Source organism: Etheostoma cragini, chromosome 17 (assembly GCF_013103735.1).
Source record: "Etheostoma cragini isolate CJK2018 chromosome 17, CSU_Ecrag_1.0, whole genome shotgun sequence".
Taxonomy (NCBI): domain Eukaryota; kingdom Metazoa; phylum Chordata; class Actinopteri; order Perciformes; family Percidae; genus Etheostoma; species Etheostoma cragini.
In genome coordinates, this window is record NC_048423.1 from 24,725,158 (window position 1) to 24,747,279 (window position 22,122).

Here is a 22,122-nt window from a genome sequence, read left to right on the forward strand (position 1 = left end):
TTTTTTTCAAGAGTTTGTTTTGAATGAATCTTAAATTTCTGACTTTTTTTTCTTAGAATTCCGACTTTATTTTCATAATTCTGACATTAAACTCAGAACTCAATACATTTTTTCACATGTTGCCCTAATCCTCTTTCATATTTAGGACACTCACACCACAACCACCATTATACATGTTGATGCTTCAGCAGTACTGTTGTACCACAGGATACTTTTATAGTATAAGTATGTTATTATATTGAGTTGCTAAGTAACGGAAGGGATGTATGTTGAATTTTTTAAGACCATAACTGTTTTTTGTGTAAATTATGTCTGATGTTTATCTGTAGGGCGTCAGACAGCTGTGTATGTTGCATCAATATTTAAATATATTTTTCAAAATAAAGTTAAAGCAAAAGAACATATGAATGTGTTATATCATTTTGTTTCCAGCATTAATTTTTCTCACGTGGCATGGGATGCAATGCCATTTTATTTGCGGAGTTTATTCAGGGACATAAAAACCTTGAGAGATGTATTAAAGATTTTCACAAAATTTGCCTTTTTACGCCTGTGGTGGCCAGCTAGAACACTTTATTAATATTTCTGTTATTAATAATGCAACTCAAATTCAAAACGCCAGGTTATGCAATTTTAAAAGAATGATCATTCACGTTTCACACCCTGCCTTATTACAATAATTTACAAATATCACACACACACACACACACACACACATACACACCATTTCCATTCACAAACATGTGCAAAGTATGAATTAAGTGTAATACAATTTGACTTGATTTTAAAATCCCTTCACCCTCACCCCCACCCCTCCCATTACACACGCACGCACCCACACACACACACACACGCACGCACCCACACACACACACACACACACAAAATGACTTCAAAATGCAATGTGAAACAATTTAACCTGTATGTAATTTGTGTAGTTTAAAAAAAAAGGTGTTTCATGCAATTGAAAACTGAATAAAAAGGCTAACAAATTCATGATTTTGTAGGTTTTGAAAACCATGTGGCATGTAAAGATTTTGTGTGTAAGCAGTTGTTAAAAAAACTGGAATGTGCCGTAGAAATGATCATCAGCCTTGACTGGCCTCAGGTGGCCACGGTGAGAAATTACACCAGCAAATGTTCTATTCAGTTCAATTTTATTCATAGTATCAAATCATAACAAGAGTTATCTCAAGACACTTACATACAGAGTATGTAATATTATAGATCTGAGGAATTTGCAGCCTTAGTCTGAAACTTCTTCAGAGCCGTGGGCACACTCCAGATTGTACTAAAGCCTTTTTTTGTTTCATTCCATTCTAATTTGAAATATTTGATTATCTTTTAATATGTTCTGTGTGGAGCTTGGAGAGGGCTTTGACTGCACTCCATTACACAATCTGCATATCGACAATAACGCTGAACTCTTGAACCTTGAAAACAAAGAGCAGACTGTTTTCTCGAGTCCACCTCCACAGAAATTGAAGCACAGATGTGTGTGAGATGCACTGGAATGTATTCCACCCACTGGGTTCTTCCACCCACTGCAGGACATACCACGGTTGTCACAGTCCTGCTCCGTGGCCGGAGGCCTTCAGACCTCCTGTTGTTCAGATTCGGAGTAAAAGTGAGACACTGACTACATTAATATTTTGACTTTTGACCATATGACACTAAACAAAATGAAAAAAAAATGTCTTGGAGTTTAATGAGCTTGACTCATGTTGAGCTATTAACTGGCTTGTGACGTCCCCAACCAGTTACCTAGATTCTCTGATGGCGTGTGAACCAAATGGGTAACTTCACTTGCATACCGATCTGCTCAAAAAAGTTACATATTTTGTCCCAACATAGTTTTTTCATGACATTTGAACTACATTACTTTGAAAAATAATGTGAAAACTTAAGTTGTTCCTGCAGCCGCAACATTTTTGACAGTGTATGTTTGTCTCATTTATTTAGATTTAATAATGCTGATTCTGTAGTTTTTACAGTTAAGGTTACCCCCCAAAAAAGATGACCATTACTCTCCTCCAAGGAGGTTACCTATTCAGTCTCAGTTACCCTGACGATGTGCTACATTTGATGTAAGCTGCCGTTAGTAAAGAGCAAAAGAGAAGCTTTAGGAGTTAGCTTGCTAACACACTGCAGCTGAATGGGCCTGATTGGCTGCTGGTGCTTAGATTCTGTCCAATCAGAGTCCTCAGAAGTCTTTATCCCAGCCAGACAGCTCGTCAGGAGGCTCCTCTGGGTCAGGAGGAAACGTGTCAAAGTAACTGTGATCCGTCGGGCCCTTCAGCTGCAGAAACAAGGAAAATCATTGCATTTCTACAGCATGGGAACACTCACATCTTCTTCATTGACAGAGCTGCATTTCCGTTGCCCAGTCTCTTATAAAACACATGTATTTAAAGTTAACACTTGTCAGGGACGGTTTGGTTTCTTGTATACATTTGGCTGCAATAAGATGTTTGGAGGAGGAAAACAAGAAGGAGAGGACTTGAAGCTTAACACTGTCCCTACTGACAAGCATGGTGGTGGCATTGTGCGTGGAAGTGGAAGTTATGACTGACCAAATCTGCAAATGTTTCATGTTAAATTTAAGTTTGGTTTTTTTGGTTGTTTTTTACAATATAGAAACTAAATTGTGATTTTCTTTCTTTTATGGTTATGTTTAGGAACCATACAATGGAAGTGCAGGGTAATGTATCTGCTTGTTATCTGCTAACCAAAGCCAATCAATATGCAGTATTCTTTATATGTTGGATGAAAATGTTCTCATTTTATTTTGTTAGTAAAGTCTAATTCATTGCAGTCATGTCATAACATGCAAGATTTTTTTCACTTTCATTCAATACTCTTGAGGTTTTTCATTAAAGTTTGTCACAAATTGTCAGTAAGTATGCTAGTATTCTCTAGATAAAAGCAGTTGACCGCATTTCTTAAATTCTATTGATCTGACATGTTTGTACAGATTTTGTTATGGGACTGTCTGTCTTTTATTGTTCATTGTTAGGGAACAAAGGTTATGGTTTTACCTCTCTCCTCAATGGAGACAGCAGCTTGTGACGCCTCAAACCCTCCCAGTTAAAGCCCTGGAACCACCTATAAAACAGAACAAAAACTTTAAAGTTGGACTTCATTTGAGACTTCAACTATGTCAAGCTAACTAGCAAGTTGCTATCATCATCAGCCCAATACACTAAACCAACCAACCAACCAACCAACAGACCAACCAACCAACCAACAGACCAACCAACAGACCAACCAACCAACCGACCTATTGACCAACATACCAACCAACAAACCAACAAACCACTGAGCCAACTAACCAACCAACCAACCAACCAACCTATCGACCAACAGACCAACCAACCAACCAACTAACAGACCAACCAACCAACCAACCAAACAACCAACCAATCGACCAACAGACCAACCAACTAACCAACCAAACAACAGAGCCAACTAACCAACCAACCAAACAACCAACCAATCGACCAACAGACCAACCAACTAACCAACCAAACAACAGAGCCAACTAACCAAACAACCAACCACCCAACCAACCTACCAAGCCTCTTCACCTACCTCAGCATGCACCATACCCCTTTGTTTATAACATTACCAGTTAACATTACATTATTAATCAGGAAAATTATAACAATCATGTGGAAGTTTCTATATCTTGTGCAGTTGATGGATTTTTATAAACTTAATCCAAAATAATAATGAACGGAGAGACTGATATCATTTGGAAAGTAAACCTACTTGTGTTTCTTTATGTCAATGATGCCGTTCTTTTTGTTTCCCAGTCTCTCCACTGGGTTTAGCCTGTGAGGAAAAGAAATAGACGTTTAGCCTATTTTGGTTTAATGTCAGGATTTATAACCCCTTGGCTGTACTGTTTAGAAAAAACAGCCAGGAAACATGACACAAACATGATAAAATTAGGCTAACACTTAAGAAATAACATGATTAATAAAGCATCAGCAGCATCTACACACAACAAGCTAAATTACACTGCCTGGTCTGCTCCACACCAGCAACTAGGCTACCATGTGATTCAGTGACTATCTGGTGAAATTTCGCTTTGATTCACCGTACTTGCAGAGTCTCCGGATGAGGTCGTCTGGACGCTTCCCTATTCTCTTAGGGAAATCCACCTTCTCAATGCCATGAAGAACCATGGTGTAAATCTTTATGGGGTCTGAGCCAGCCAAGGGTGGACTGGAAGAAAAATTTCAGATTTCCTGTTTATTGCAAACTTCACAACAATATTCAAAGGATGACTTTACCAATTTGGGAATCATGTTCATTTGCTTTCTTTCCGTTAGTAAGATTAGAAGTCCAAAGTCTCATGTCAAATGCATATTCCTAGACTTGAGAAAACTAGAGCTGGTTGTGTCAACCTGTTTCCAGCCTTTATGCTAAGCTAGGCTAACCACGCCTGACTCCAGCACTGCATTTACCACACATATTGGTATCTTCTCGTCTCATTGTCTGAAAGAAAGCCAACAAGTATATTTATACAAAATGTTAAACTATTCCTTTAAAGACAATGCAATACTAAATGACAAGGGAAGCTGCAATGCAATTAGCGCAACTGGATTTAATTAATCATAAAAAAGGACTCACTGGTACCATGCTAACCTATGCCTTGGTATCATAGTTATGAAAAACAAATGCATATGCTTTAATGTGTTTTTCTCCAAGAAGTCCACATCTCAAGAGCAGCAGATTCTCTCTAACTGACTTACTTGCCAGTCAGAAGTTCAAATATGAGGATTCCCAAGGACCAGCAATCAGCTCCAAAGTCATGGCCTTTGTTCATAATGACTTCTGGGGCCACATACTCTGGAGTCCCACAGAACGTCCAGGTCTTCTTTCCAAGGCCGATGTTTTTAGCAAAGCCAAAGTCTGCCTGAGAAAATACATAGGACTTAGGAAAACCGCACAAATGCACAATGAATAACAGTCTTTAAAAGACATAACCCTAACAGATATTCAGAGTGGCTTACCATTTTGACATAACCCTTAGCATCCAGTAGAAGGTTTTCAGGTTTCAGGTCTCTGTAGACGATGCCCATAGTGTGGAGGTAATCAAAGCCCTCTAAGACACAACCAGTACAGAACCTTGTTGTGGGCTCATCAAAATAACTCCTGGTGAAAGATCAACAAATTAATAGAACCCTTTAGACGTGCACAGAGCAGCCAAATGCCAGTTTCAGGAAAACTAGGACTGTTGCAGTTAATATTCAGTCTCTTAACCCCTCAACCAATGGGACATCCCAGGAACAACTTAATGTAGAGCAGAAGCACATGCCAATCATGGTCTTCCCAACAAAATGGTTCTTTGTGTAGAGTTTATATGTGATTATAGCATGTGCGTAATTGCCAGGTCGGTCACATTCCAAATAATGTACGACGGAGGGAAATTTGCAAACCAATTGTCATTCATGAGCACTCAAGCTCATATTTTACTGTGATTAATTATACCGATGTGAGAGCGATCTGGCTGTCTGTCACCCATTGATCTCTAGCGTTTGGTCGTGGGTGTCTTGTGTCTCTAAAATCTAATGATCGCCCCATAACCACAAGGTTGGTGGATCAATCCCTGGCTCCTCACATGTCAAAGTGTCCCTGAACCCCAAGCTGCTCAGTGGACGCTGTATGTATAGCTGTCAACTGCTCCCAATACTTAGGGCTAAATGCAATAATAGATATTGAAAGTATGTGACGAATAAGGCATAAAGTTTCTTCGTACTTGGTCAGGTACAACAACAGGTACAGGTACAACAAAAAACACAAAAGAAGAAGATACTCCATGCATACGTGTGTATATGTGAGCACACACCTTCCGGCAAAAATAGACTATGGAGCGAAAAAAGAAAAAGGGTGTAGTACTTGGCTAGCCGTCAACCTCCATATTGTAGTTGTTCTAAGGTCTCTGTCTCTCTTTGGGTTATTTGCTTCAATAAAACTTACATTGAGTGTATTGTATCCATCATGAGCTCATGCAAATACATACAAGCTATTTTCTCTGAAACAATTGCCAAAGAGAGCACATAAGTACACAAGTTGCTTCACTCGATTAGGTTTTTTTAATAACTTTTTTGCTGTCTTTCGTGCGGCCTCTGTTGAGCTTTGCAGTTTGCAGTGATTTGCCTACATTTTTCACTTTTTACTACGCCATTTGATAGAAAATCTTTTATGGGTCCAAAGAGAGCCCAGGTGGGTGAATACTAAATACAATGTAACATTGTTTTGGGCTGAACTATTCCTTTAAGTTAGTGTTTTAATATCAATCTATGGATGTTTTCATTTGTAGTTCTTATGAATGTAGCAAAAGCACCTACACTCACATATCCCGCAGCACAGTCCACAGCTCTCCACCAAGACACACCTCCAGCAGCATGTAGACAAACTTAGCATCCCGAAATGTTCGGAATAACCTGAAATACATGCACAGACAGCCAAGACAGCCTTTGTTAACACCTCATGATCAACTTGCTAACAAAATATAGATGAAAATTCAGAACCTCAAAATGTAAATAATGATAGTCGCTGGTAATATGCTGATTGGTGGTGAACATCCAGTAGAAACTGCGTTCATGTTTTGTAGTGGCATTGATTTCTTGGATTGGTAATGCAATCTGAAAATGTAATAATGACGCACATATACCAACAACATGCCTCATATGGGCCTATACATGGGCACCAAAAAGACTTTTGATACAGGCTCTAAAATATCTACTTCTATGAACTTAACAGCCCATGAACACAGAGACGTACAAGAATCAGCATTCTTAGATTATATTTGAAACTGAGACCCTGTACAAAATCTCTGAACTTCTAAGGCAGAAACTACAGTAACTGGTAGGAAGAGTGTAGTATTAGTGAAGTGGTGGAGTGAACACTACATTTTGGCTGAACTTTTCCCTTTGAATGACAGTCAACAGACTGCTTGCACAGGGCCTTTGTTCTTTAAAGTCATAGGCCAGATAAATCTCCGTGCAGATGTGGGACCCGGGTCAGCAGCATTCTCCCAGCTGGTTCCTTAGCAACTCCGGAGAAACCAACACTGAGCAGCCCTCATTTTGTCTTCTTCTTAGGGAATGCAAGGGGTTTGTTGGAGATGATCCGATGGCTAACCTACCCATTCTCTAGCCTCTTTTGTTCAACATTTACTTGACTCCACTAGCTCAAATTATGGAAAACAACTAAATATCTAAAAATCACACCTTCATGAAACACACCTGATGATAAACACAGAGTTTGTCTGCTGAAGGATGTTTTTCTCAGAGTAGATGTGCTCCTGCTGTCTGGTGTCCACGATGTGCTTCTTCTTGATGCACTTCAGAGCAAAAGTTGTGTCCTCGTCTTTCAGCTTCACCTGAGAAACAGCAGAGAGGAGCTCATTGAGCAAACCTCACAGAGGGACACTGGAAAGGTACACTATACAACACAAAAACTAACAAACCTAATTGACCAACATTGCAACAGTAAATGTGAAGGCGGATGTAGAAACTGAATCCCTTCTAATGGCCAGTAGAAGAACAACACTCATATTGCAGTGAAGAGGCTAAGGGAAATCTCAGGATCTCTAATGATTTTCTAGAATTTCTTAAAAGCTACATGCCACTTGATAGTTTAACCTTGTGTTCCATGACGTACATTTCCAGGATAAATTTTCACGCCATAAACGCAACCCAGCTTAATCATTTCCAACATAACGACATGTTGGAAACTGACGAACGACAGGTGATAGTTGGGGTATTATACTTGGTTACTTTTCCTGGCATAATAACATGTTTTACAACCACTGTTTTAAGCTGTAGGACTCTAATGGGGCTTATTTAAGTAGTATTTGCTCCAGGATTAGCAACAGAGCACGAGGAGCAACGTCTGCTCACCACGCCGCCATAACAGGAAGTCTAGTCTGGGGATTTGTACTGTTACTGCAGCTCACCAGCTCCACTCGTCCAAATCCTCCCATGCCTAGTGTAGCTACGACCTCGAGCTCCTGGAAAGGCTGGTGTGGAGGCAGGAGAGCGATCTTCTCCCTCAGTCTCCTCAGCTCCTGGGCCTCTGCAGAATCCATCTGAGGTGAGAGGGGCCTGAGAGGAACAACACAGGCCATCTGATTACATTTGGGCCCTCATTGCTGTTCAGCCGAGACTGAAACAAAACTTTAAATCAGATTATCTGAAGTAACACTGGAAATGCAAAATGAGTATATGACATGCAATTAGTCACCAACATTATGACCCTACACAAAGGCCTAATATAACATTTGTACGGCTGCACATTATTAACCCTGTTCTCATGAACCATTCGTATCCATCGCTACGGAAAGTAATGCACTGTGATCCACATGTACTCCAAGTATTTTTGTTTTACGTCGGTTTAACTTAACTTCCACGGCCAGAGTCATGAAATCGCCTCAGGGTGCTCTGTACAGCCACCTTTTCTCAGCTAAATTTAACAGTAAAGAATGCTAAAAAACTGTGATGGGACAGCTAGACTTGGTCATGTGACTGGCTGGGGGTCACTGTAGTTACGTAGGACATCATCCGGATTGTTATGCATGGTTTTTCATACGACATCATACCTGTTTTTAAGAATGCGTTGGATTATTGTGTCGTCCTGTTATTGTGCACTTACAGAGCATTTCTCCTCTCATCACTCCTGGAAAGCTCTTCCACGTACTCCTTCAGGTAAGACTGCAGTTCCTCATAAGTTCCCACCATTTGGTTGAAATTGCTGGAGAGGAGTAGGCAGGGGGCAAAGGCATCAACAACTTTAATGGAAGCGTGTGTGTCTGCACTGTATTGACTTTTCATTGATATACAGACATCTAACTCCATTTAATATAAGTATACAGTTTTTACATTTTTGTTTAATTTTGTACTTGTCCATACATTTTTTCTTTTATTCACCTTTACCCACTTCGTTATAGTTATGATGTTCACAATAATGTTGATTTTTTTTTTATCAAAATCTTATGTGTGAATATTTTGTGATAGCACTAATAGTCAACCCCACAATATCATGGACATATTGATATTGTTGTATTCGGTTGAAAATATCTTGATATTGATGTTCAACATAAACTTGACCTCTTCTCATTAAATGCTTTGTCAGATTCGTAATCTTGTGTACTTGTTCTTTGATCCGTCACTTTTTACAAATATGCTAGGATCAGGGGCATCCACACTCCTTAATCTATCCCTAGGTATACTATATGTACCAGTTATAGTACGAGTTAACAGCTGCAACACAAAGCAGTATCTAAAAGGTCTGGTATATGGGTCCAGTTGTACATAATAAAACATGCAACACACAAAGCATCCCGCTACTCACTCTCTGTCCACCACCAGGCAGTGGGTGTCATTCTCACTGCAGACGATGTTGGCTGAGCGCACATCCTCACTGTCAACATGAAAGAGTTCAGTTCAGTCCAACAAAGAACACAAACCCATATGTACAGTACACACTCACTCTCTGTTCTTGGCAGTGGTGGTTTTGGGAGCAAGGGTTGTCTGCGCCCCCCTTAATATGACCCCCCCTCTCTATGTATGTATGTTATAGTGCTGTCAGTCCTGCTGACGAGAATAATAGGAACACTCTAAAAGGCACTGCTACAGTTTTCAGGGGTGATCCAAAATCTTAAATCTTTACTGTTTTTCTGCTTGAGGTGAAGATGTGTTAACATCCAAAGGTCAATTTTTATTTTTTTTATTTGTTTGAGATCATTCTGCAAAATTCCATGTGGCACTGCTAATGAGGGACTCTGCACGGTGTCAGGGTTCAGCCTTCAGTGAAGCTGCCGCTTGTACCTGATGAGAGCTTTTTCCCCAAAGTAGTCTCCAACTCCCAACGTCTTGATTTCCTGTGGTTCAGCAAGCCCCTCTGTGCTTTGAGTGACTACGACCTATAGATAGAAATAAAAGATGAACAACAGGCTCCAATCAAATAATTGCTTTGAATTAAGAAGATGATAAGGCTTTATGATGGTCACAACAACATTGTGCAGATATCTCACCTTTCCTTTTGCGATAATAAAGAAAGTGTTCCCTTCTTCACCCTCTCGAATAATATACTCCCCTTTTTCAAAATAGTCCTGAAAAGACAGAAGGACAGTCATTCTCTTAGATACAATCTGAAGAAAAAAAAAAAAATGTAGTCACGAGCATATACTGTATGGAAGGAAATAAAGATTATAAGCAAAATGTGGTGGAGTTGGAAGTACTCACCACTTCAAGACAATCGACAACCTTGGCTAGTTTCTCCTCAGGCAGTCCTCGGAGCAGAGACACACTTACACACACCCGAGAGAAACAAAAACACGCAATCATCGTGTGGTGAATCACAAACAGGGAATCTGCAAAACCATTCTCCCTTTCTGCACAACAGTATGAGAAAGATATGTTAATATGTTTTTTTGAACTTCAACACATCTCAATCTGTTCAAGGAGATCCCAAGAGTGCAAATATTACGCTGAAAAGGAGTATAATAGGGGCAATTGTAATGTGGCTATTTGTATAACTGGTGGACATTGGCTAAAAATAACCAAATTGTATATCATCAGGGACAAACATGAGAATTTGACAGTGCGTTATGTAAATTCACAAATACTTTAAAGTTCCGCACCGGTTTACAACTCACACCTTAACCTGGCATGTACTGTAGCTACATCTTTAAGACCTGGTCCGACTGGAACTGAAACCTCATCTGGAAGTCAAAGCTGTATTTTAGCAGGATCTCTTTGCTGATAGTTAGCTACAAATCGCCCACACGCGTTTCTGGGTTTAGAGTAATAATGCCAACCTCAGTGAAAGCACTCGTTATATTGTAGTTGAAAGAAGACACCAAGCCGGTCTGTTGTGTTTGTACCTGCGCAGAAAGCTGAAGTACTCCTCATGTCTGGCCTGTGTGGTCCGCATCATGATAGTCTGGAACGTCTGGCGGTCCAGAGCCCAGATGTGAGACTGGGACACAGCTGGAGGAGAATGGAACCATCAACAATGCATGACATCTTTGCTTTATCATCAGCGTGGGGGATAGTGAAGGGTACTAATAATTAAATTGGGTACATAGCATGAAAAACCTAAACACCCCTATGCATTCAGTAGTGCTAAAATAACATTCAACTCTGGTAAAATGTAAATAATACAAATGAAACCATATTTCACAGCATAAATCAATTGAACAATTTTCACCAGCAATTTAATGAATAATCTTTTTTTTTTTTGTCAAAGCTTCTGCATACCATCCAGTTAGCACAAACCACGCTGTAGATAAAATGCTGATTATGATCTAGCAAATCGTGTCCGAGGAACAGTTCCTTATTTCTGGAGACCAGCGTTTTTGGGATCATTTCAAAGAGTGGGATGAGAAGACCAGCTAGCTGTTTCCCATGGCTTCCAGTCCTTTGCTATCCACATCCTGACTCCAACAGACTTGATAATGAATAGCATAGCAATGTGTACAACACGATAACGCAGCACTTACATTAAAGACAGTAGAGAACACAAACTTACACAACAGATGCATACCTTAATATGCCGAACTCCTGCTCCTGTCACTCACCTTTGACGCTGGCTGTTCTCTTACAGTTGTACAGTATGGCCAGTTCTCCAAAGGCTGTGCCAGGACCCATCTCCCCCAGCAGCTTCCCATGCTGGATGACCTCCAGCAAGCCATCTGCAGTTAGAAAAGCACAACATGCAGTTCATACTCATTTTATCCTCGACATTTCCATTGGGTACTCATTGTTAACTCGAGCTAACTTGGGATATTCGGATATGTACTGTATATTAGAGTAGAAGGTTTATCTTCCTTTTCTGTGGAGGATGGCAACATTTGTACAGTCTGTAGAGCGCTCTAACTCCGGGGCAGACCAACTTTTCCAGTCCACACCAGAGCCAGTGAGCAGTCGTAGCAACAGCAACATTTACAAGAGCTGAACTAGAACTATACTGCCACCTACGTAGGTCTGGTATCAAGGTAACATGACTATGGTCTAAATCAACGACATTTCATTCCCGGGTTGTTGCCACCGGAGGGTCCACCGGATGTCCGTCCCCTTGGACTGTCTCTGTGTTGGCATTCTAACTTCTGGTGGATTTCTGCGGACTATGGTTACCTGGTCCTCAGATCTCTGCAGGGTAAAACCAGACAGCTAGCTAGACCATCTGTCCAATCAGAGTTTCCATTTTCAATGACTTTTGCAAAACTTTGTTTCTATGCCAACTGTTAGTAAAACGAGCAAAATCACACAAGAAGTCCCATCAGACTTCTGCTGAACTAACCTGCCAGGACATAGAGGTAGTTCCCAGGTTCCCCCTCCTGGATGACCAGCTGTCCCTCGGTGTAAACCTTCTCGTACATACAGTCCACCATCTCCCTCATGTGCTGCGGCTCCACCTTGTTCAGAAAGTCATTGTTCATGATGGCGTCGTTGATGAGCTTCTTGGTGCTGGGATTTAAAAAAAAACAGAAATAACGAGCGCCTAGGTCAAGTCAACTTTACTTATCCAGAATAATGAACCGTTTGCTAAACCAATCAAAGCTTTGCCAATTTCACTAAGCACAACAGGTCTGGAGGTTTGGGTGTCTCCATATGGTGAAGTGGTGTTCACGGGGTTCTAGTAAGACCTATACCTACATGGTGTCTACTGTAGGAGAGGATGGTCGTATCTTAAGGTCATGGGCTTGATGGGGGCAAGGACTCTTTTGCAACTAAAGGTATTATTAGTATTATAATAATGTGAAATGAATTACATTTTTAGGTGATTTGAAATGCACCAAAATATGCACATGTATTAGGACATAATTAGATATTTCATGGGTTTTGTTCTTGGGTGTGACAAAGTATCTCAATAGTGCCCCCCTACAAATAATTAGGCTTTTCCTTAATTTCCGTGTCTTCTACTGGATTATAAACCACGCCAGTCACTAAATACATGCATTGAACAAATCAGTGATTGGACAAGGACAAAACGGAGACAATTATTTTTGGTGCAAAAAATGAGCCATCAACAGTTAGTGCTCTTATGACGCCCCCATGTTTAGGAGCTCAAACCATGTCAGGAACCTTGGTGTTGTTCTGCACTCTGACTAAAATTTAAAAACACACATCAACCGAATTACAAAATCAGCCTACTACCATCTCAAAGACATAGCAAGACTTAAAGTACTCATGTCTCCACAGGATTTAGAGAATTATGTTCATGCCTTTGTTTTCAGCAGACTTGATTACTGTAACAGTGTCTTTACAGGTCCATGTAAAAAAAAAATCACTCAGGCAACAACATAAAATGTTATATTTACTGTTCCTATGCTTTCTTTTTGCTTGTTGAATTTGATGGTGCATGTAAAGCCCTTTGAATTGCATTTGTGTGTGAACTGTGTTGTATGAATACATTGTCTTACATCCACAGATGAGAAGTCTAGCTTTTTTGGTACAATTATACAGCACTGTCTGCATGATATCACTGGTTTCTTTTTTCTACAAGTCAGCTGGAGACATTAAAAAGTCAGCAGGACAGTTTGATGGGAAATCTGTTATCACTGAACTGCAAATGTGCAAAACAAATCTTCATTATATCACACAGCACAACGTCCTGGTGTTGCTTTAACCATTACTCCAAATCTTACATGTTGCATTGCCACTCCATTAACATTTCCACGTGCCATAGAATGTTTTGGACCAAATAAATAATTCCTTATTTTTTTAATTAAATAACATTTTGACAGTGAGACTTTGGGGAAACTTTGAAAGTGACATTGTCAAAAGTAACAGCTGGTTTCACGTGAAAGTAATGTCCTCATTTTTGTCCAGGATTGCACATTCAAGCGATAACCAGCTGTCAACCTCTGGGCATTTAACCAAAAAACCTTTAAGTGCATGCTAGAATTTGTTATTAAGTTCAATCACAAATGTGAAAATGTCAGTACTGCATATGCATTTACCAGATATGGTTGCTAACCCAACAGAATCTCGCAGATGTGGTTCCAAGCCACTGCATTCATGTCTGCAGTTTAAATGTATTCCACAGATTTCCCTGAGCGGGTGTTTGTTTGCACCCCTGATTAGCACATCACACAGATGATCAGTGAAAAGGAGAGTGCTGAATGGATCTGAGATTAGTGGGCAAGAGACGCAGCAAAGGTTGTGTAATTCAAGCCCATAATGACCCAGGTCCTGCATTTAGATTGCGTGGCCTTTTGTTTCCCTCCATGTCTTTCTATTATCCTGCCATGCTAATTCAGCCTTTCAGACATGGGGGGTATTACAAAAGCTTGCCAGAGCTCTCATGTCCTCTTACCAATGATATTCTGTTTGGGTTGATCACAACTGATCAAACTGCTTTAATGACAACGGCACCGTCTTTTGAGCAACTGGTTGATGATGTGAAACATCATTTTAAGTTGTATCATGTGTGATTTGTTTGACATTTTCTATAATCACAATCATAGTTTTTCTACACTCCAGCTATTAAAATCATTGGTTTTGCAGTGAAATATCCAGGTATCTGTGTAGAGTCCTGCTTGAAGCTGATTGGCTATCAGATGTGAAGCAGAGCTTTCGTTAACTGATCAAATGCAGTTTCACATACAACAGCTACATTCCAGGTCACTCTGAAATATTTCTAACACTTATCATTTAGTTTAACTTTATTCACCCAGTCTGATCCCTAAAGGCCGACATGAAGCCGTCCTATTGGCCCGTCCCCTGCAGGGATAGGCTTTGAGTCACGTGCATTGCCAGATAGGCAACAGCCAATCACAGACTGGTTATTAAATTCATATATTTCTTTGTGTGTTCATATATTTCTTTGTGTTATTGTATTGTATAGTTTTAAAACAAATACATAATATGACTTTCAAACACAAACTGTTTTAGATTTTTAATTCATTTTGTTAGTTTGCAGGCAATCATTTGGCCTAATGCAGCAACTAACTCCAAGATTTCTTTAACACGTTCTCTTAATTCTTTGGGGAGAATTTTGTTTTTGGGGTTTAAACAATGCTTCTTATGTTTGCTCTTCTCTCGGGTCAGAGAACAACACAAGGAGATTCAAGCAACATAAAAAAAGATTATAATTAAATTTAGATATAAGTGTCTATATCATAGATCAGATTAGGTTTTAGATTTTTCTGTAACGCCAGTACTGACATTCAAAAATTACACATTGACATTAACTTTAAACATTAATAGCAATTTAACAGAATTTATTAGGCCCACTATGTCATGCTTCTATAATAAGTCTCATAGGTCTGATCCCGGCACAATGTGCACACACAGTGGGTTTGACATGTGTCACAATCACCCCCCATCTTGAAAGCAGTAAGAAATGTAATCCATTGCAGCAAGTGTGTAGAGGAAAACCTAATGTGCTTTTCCATTTTTTCTATCATATCTATTATGTTTCAATGTTTAGGTTTTTATGTTAGAATAAAGACGTGATTTCCCCGTAAGAAAAAAACCTAGATTTCAACTTTTTTTCATTGTCTTTGCTCAGTGTCACGTAAAACCTAGCTGGGTCTCTATGATCCAGGTGCAGGCAGGCAGTTGCAGTTGTTTTTAGGCTACTGCTGTGTTTCCATAGGACTAGCTACGTGCTAAGTTAAGGAAAGAGAAAGCTGCCATTGTACTTAATTTCCCCCAATTTTGGGCCACACTGGTGCTGAAATATAACCAGTCGGGTAGCATTTGGTAACATTTATAGGTGATTTTTAACGGTACGTCCTGCTCTGTTGCAGTGAGTCTCAGTCCTGGCGTGCAACAACAGTTAAGATTTCCGAGACTCATGGACATGCGCTTACTAATCAGAGATAACTAGGCTTTTTCAGGAGGGGGACTTAAGGAGACAGGTGCTCCAACAGATCTCAGACTAAGGGTGAATACAGGTGCAGCAGCCATGGGAAGTATGAGAAAAATAAAGTGAGTTGATCAATAAAGCATGTACACATGTTCTGGTACAATCACAAAATACAAGTAATTATCTAAAAACCCATCATAGGTATTGTGCGGTGTGTCCCTTTAACTTACTGTGAGTTTTTGTGGATGGACTTTGCAATGGAGAAGTTAGCTGCTCTTAACCCTCCGCAGAAGTTCTCTGAGGTGGGTTCAGCAGAGACGCCCTCTTTGGCTTTGAGCCTGCGGTGGACCGCCACGGCCACCCTGTGGAAGCGGCTGGGGCCCTGGTTGATGACACTGAAGCGGTGGTGGCACAGGGCCGGCGGAGAGCGGCCCAGGCTGATGTTGTAGCCAATAGCATCCTGGAGCTTGTCGATCTGGGAGATCTTGGCCTCCAGTTCCCTCTGGACATGCTGTAACTTAAGCTCCTGGGCTCGAAACTCTTGATCCCGACGTGCCAGCTCCGCCTCCAGGTGGGTAATCCGCAATCTGAAGATCAGGGTCGGTTCAATTAGTGAACACATATAAAGGCAGCCTCAACAAGCCAGACTAGTGTAGCCTACAAAAGCTCAGACTTCACTAAAAGACACAATGCGGACAACATCTATTGACCATATACTGTACTTATCAGACTAATCAATAGATCAAGGGGAAACTGTAGATAGAAACATGACTCAAAACTATATATTACTATAACAATCATCCACTTCTACCAACCCTTGTAGAGCTGGCTCAGGTTTGCCTTGGACCAGCTCATAGTTGTACTACTGTAGGTCTAGATTGGTGGGGGACTTCTTTGACAACTTGATCATCTCTCTCTTTCTGTGTGTGTGTGCATTCATGTCCCAGAAATGCTTATTACTAACTTATGTCTGGGCAGCTTGTTCCCTGGAGTCCTTATGGTGTTGACCTCACAGTTTTGCTTGGATTGGGTTTGCACCAAAATCCTGATTGCTGCTACCGCCATGGTCCTGCTCAACACCCTGCTGTGCCCTACTAAGCCCTGCTACGCCCTGAACGGCTATACCTTTTATTTCCAGTCATAGTTCCACTATTTATATTTTTACTATAACCACCACTGTTCATCAGTATAACTGCTATGATTAAGTCTGTGTCCAAACCGGCAGTGACAGATGCCGCCCACAAAGGGCCTGGGTCTGTCTAAGGTTTCTGCCTTAAAGGAAGTTTTTCCTCGCCACCATTGCACCCAATGCTTGCTCATGGGAAATGTTGGTTCTAAACCTACTCTATCTGTAAAGTGTCTTGAGACAAATCTTGTTACGATTTGATATTATGAATAAAATTGAATTGAAAACGCTAACATAAGTCTTTTTACAACAATAAAGAAAAGAGCTTTGGAAGGCACTGATAAACAAGACATTTTCTGATTAAGTTTGGAGAAAATCTTAGTTATGGAAGAAGCATGTGTTTGCTACTTCATGCTGTATTTCACCCCAATTTAATCAGAAACTGAATTGTGAGACATTCGCAGAACAGCCTCCATATTTTTCCAGTTTTGAACACAGAAGCACACACCAATGACCTCCCAGCGAGGGGTGCACCGATCCAACTAGATGATCATGACAGGCGTATTGAAATGATTCATCTTGAAAAAAAAATCCCTCTTGATCCTTTAAAAACTACAGTGAGAAAATTGAAAATGATGTTCTGTGATATTTAAGTCCTGTGTGATCCCGTATAAAATTAATACAAGTATAATTTGGTTGGTTGGCTCTGTATTTCTGTTTTGGATTAGTCAGACTGGCTATGTGGCTAGGCTAACAAAAGCCATGTTAGCTAAGGCTAGCTCTAATACAAGATAACATCACGGGTACATTGGCAAGGATTTACAGACATTTCATTTCAGCATCGCACATTTCAGAACCGCCAAGAGAAACTTATACAGTTCTTTTTTTATGGAGCTACACTGTTAATAAAGACAGAAACATATGTTAGGTCCAACTCCGGGCTTCCTGAATTCCTGTCAATCAAGGTAGACTAAGGAGATCTGTGTGGGTGAGATCACCTTAAAAGTGACCAACAATGGGAGCGCCAGTGCCTCCCTTGGTGTCCGCCCAAAAAGTGTCATAAGCCAGTTCTATATGCACAAGCATGAATGCCCTTTGGAGAGTGACGTGTGAGCGCTCGTACGCCCCCCTGAGCTCGCCAAGCAGACGCCCAGGGGCCAGTCTTTGCCTGTTCTTATGTTTTGTTTCTCGCTCCCAGCTGTTCACTCTCAATTGGGAATTGTTGTTCAAGGACTTAACCCTTGGTTTGTCCTTCGGGTCCCAGAGACCCTCCTGTGTTCAATTGTTTTTTTCTGCTACCAGAGCCTCGTCCTCTGGGGCCCCTAACGCGTATCCCACTAGCCTCATCTCATCCTCCGGGGTCACTTGGGACTCGATGGACGAGGCGGGTTTGTGGTGGAACACACTTATGATCTTATGAAAATAAATAGGGGTCTCCAAGACCCAAAGAGCGAGGTCCCAACCGCAGCCGACATGAAATAAAAAAGCCCCTGAGGACCCTGAAGCACAACGCCAGGCTCACACCAAACGTAAATTAAGTAAAAGAGTCCCTTTGACACGAAGGACCACACAAGGGTTAAATCGTGCAAGTGGCATTTAATATCTGCACGTGGGAAATAACATAGTTCGCTCACCATTGAAGTGTACACAGCAGAGCACACACAGAAACACACAAATGTCAACATAACACAAAGGATGAAACAATAGTTAAAATGTTGAGTAGTAAAGTAGGAAGTGCATATTTACAGGTCATTTCATAATGAAGCACATATATAATTATATTCATGAGGTTTGATTCTAACCTGAGGACGTCTGTGTGCAGGCCGGGGGGCTCTGGGTGGATGGAAGCCAGGCAGCTGGTCTCCTCAGCCTGGGGGGCTTTTATCGAACCGTTGCCCATGGCCAGGCATTGACTGGCCACCATAGGAATGGCCCTCAGTCTCTCCGCGATGAGAGGAAGCGCTACAAGTGTTCTTTCTTCTTTAAGGTCTCCTTTCTTAAAATTCCTAAACTACTTTCGAAAAATGACAATTTGTGATTAATGATTATTCTGACTCACGTTGTGTGTCAGTCAATTATGATTCTTAGTATACTATATATGAAATGAAAACCCGTCAAAGGACTTGTTTCACGTTAACAGAATTCTGCTACACACATCCTTTACACATAATGCATGTCTCAAATTGGGTTTTCTACCATACGGTCTTCAGATTCTCCCAATGTCTACAGCCTATTTATCAAAAAAGAACAGTTTGCATTATGTACTTACAGAGTGGCTGATGAATGTGAGGAAAACGATGATCCTGATTGTCTGACACACAGACTACATGATCACGGCGTCCTGCTCCCTCTAGAATCCAGTTGGTCCTATTCGGTTGCTGGCCACAAGCCCAATGCCCATCGATGCTGGAGACTCTGTTTTCATTCCCAGCTGCTGCATCAGTGGATGTGCTGATGGAGTTGAAGGGTCTGGCAACCCCTGGTGGCCATGTGGTGTTTGACAGTTTATTGAGAGAGGGAGAGAAAATTGAAAACAAAAAGTTCTGTTCTATTTCTGTATTTAGTATTTGGATAAAATGTTAAAATAAAAAACCTTTTTGTGTTTTTTTTCTCTCTGTGTCTAACTCTGCCTTGGTACCATATTCATTTGTTAATTCTGGCTGGAGCACTACAACTATATACATACCATAGTCAGTTTAAGGCACACAGTTCGGGGTGTGTGTTATATTACATTACATAATGATGCTTTTTCCTATTTGGACTGAATCTGGCAACTACTCACAGTTTCAAAAAAAATACCATAATTTTAACGGCAGAATTACAGAGACTGACACTCTAAAAGCTGTTCAATCTGCCAATGTATTTGATTGATTAAGTTTCATTAAGAAAACATATTGTGTGGGAACTCCACCACTCAGATGAATACTAGTTTTATTCTGTATGTAACAAACTGCAGTTAGTGTTTTTGAGAGATAATAAGAGAGTTGAAAACTGAAACCAAGGTCTTTGTATTTTATTTCCACCTGCAGGTAAAGGAATATTAATTTCACACAGCACAGCAGCACGATGTGGAGAAGTCTTCAACGAGGTAGAAGAGAAAAACTGGCTTAGATACATGCCAGAATGTAAGTGCACCCCTGTGTTAACATGACTCAGCATTTCTGAGAGACAACCTGAACAAAGGAGCCAGTCTGGTGCCAACCTGCTTCTCCCCCCCCCCCCCGCACACCATTCAGCCCAAGGTTAAACATCCCGTTTGTGTCCACTGCTAAGGAGTGATAGAATGTGCAGGGAGAGATGGTTTATGGTTGCCTTGTGCCTCATCACGTTTCTCATCTCCCTATTTTATGTATATATTGCAGGCTATGTATGTATATTGTATCCTAGTATTTCCTACATATTTATAATCTGTGCTTTGTGACTGATTTTGCTGGTGTAACACTAAGATTTCCCTTTTTATTGGGATCAATGCATATCTATCTATCTATCTATCTATCTATCTATCTATCTATCTATCTATCTATCTATCTATCTAACTATCTAGTCCTGTACATAAGACAAAAGACACAAAAGATTGAAGCACGTAAGGATCAACCATAAAAGAGGTAAAAACAGAAGCTCACTATTAGAATGTAATTTTCCTCCTAACAGGGATGACATTCTTCCTGCATGTCATCCCTGTAATGGGCCGCAGGTTGGACTCAAACCTGAGCCACTGCAAAGGACTCCGTCTTTGTGGGGTGCACGCTCTTACTGGGGGGGCTAGAGGTCCCAAGCATCTTAGTATAAAGTATTTTATGAGTTGGGAGGGAGAACAGGTTGGACTTGACCAGCTGACTCTGCTATTGGGTGAAAAAGGTAACGTGCCTTACATTAGGTTTCACTGAGATGTGACCACCTGAGTCGGTGGCAACACCTCTGGCTGGCTTGAGTCCGTCTGAGACGGGCCGGTTCAGACCTCTGCAGCTTGTCCCTGTAGCGTTTTATGACGTTTGGTGTTGTTGCAAATCTTTGGACTGAAATGGCCCTTCATAGTGCATTGATGTTCTCTTTTCTTAAGCTGAAATTAAGAGAGGGATATTACACTCTGGACGGATCTTTTAAAGATACTTTTTTCTTTGGAGCGAGAGAGAGAGAGAGAGAGAGAGAGAGAGAGACAGAGAGAGAGAGAGAGAGAGAGAGAGAGAGACAGAGAGAGAGACAGAGAGAGAGAGAGAAAGTTTATCAATGTTGGCACTGAATGTAAGAAATGTTAATTAGGGTTTTGCAGAATTGTAAAATACTGATATTCTTTCTGGAAATAGGATTGTGTCATAAGTAAGAAAGGAGATGCTTCACTGAAGGTATAATAGTCAAAAACACAATTAAATCCAACAACAAAGACACAAATGCAAATAATCACACACAAAATGAATTCCATTGAAAATAGGTATCTTTATTCTGAGTCAGTGACAAATTGCTTAAAAAGTTGACTTGTACTGAACAGTGAATCTGTTGGGCAATCAGTGACGACAGCTGCCATCTTTGGATTATAAAAAGTAAAAATAAATTCCATTGGAAAACAAAAACAATATCATTATCGTATAAACATTCAGTTCTGACACTGCACTAAGGTAACACTTTACTTCAAGTTTTGAACATAAGCGTAATATGACACTGTCACGAACACATGACACTGCCATGACACATGACACAGTCGTAAACAATGACACAGTCATGACACATGACACTGGGACGCACACATAACACTGTGATGACCCATGACACAGTCATGATACATAATACTGTGACAAACACAGGACAGTGGCATGACATTGTCATGACCCATGACACTATCATGACAAATGCCACTGTGACAAACACATGACACAATCACGACCCATGACACTATCATGACACACGACACTGTGACAAACACATGACACTATCATGACACATGACACTATCATGACACATGACACTGTGCCGAACACATGACACTGTCATGACACATGACACTGTGCCGAACACATGACACTGTCATGACACATGACACTGTGACAAACACATGACACTATCACGACACATACACCCTAAGACAAAACCGAATGATACTTACTAAAAGACGAGTTATGTCTGAAACGTTTATGACGTGTTTCTGTTTTATGACACGTTCATGACAG

General features: G+C 40.6%; 1 protein-coding gene across 1 annotated transcript; it reads right to left on the reverse strand.

The window, feature by feature from the left end:
- Positions 1-1,486: 1,486 nt before the first annotated feature.
- LOC117960788 (cGMP-dependent protein kinase 2) lies at positions 1,487-18,915 on the reverse strand. Its single transcript, XM_034898963.1, has 19 exons — positions 18,763-18,915; positions 16,065-16,421; positions 12,319-12,485; positions 11,597-11,710; positions 10,901-11,006; positions 10,260-10,323; positions 10,049-10,126; positions 9,843-9,937; positions 9,367-9,435; positions 8,668-8,766; positions 7,973-8,120; positions 7,260-7,396; positions 6,366-6,455; positions 5,022-5,163; positions 4,761-4,924; positions 4,108-4,230; positions 3,772-3,834; positions 3,039-3,105; positions 1,487-2,299 (listed from the first exon to the last, which is right to left on the reverse strand). Exons 1-19 carry the CDS (start codon positions 18,882-18,884, stop codon positions 2,204-2,206), a joined length of 2,301 nt encoding a protein of 766 aa, XP_034754854.1. The 5' UTR covers positions 18,885-18,915; the 3' UTR covers positions 1,487-2,203.
- Positions 18,916-22,122: the final 3,207 nt, after the last annotated feature.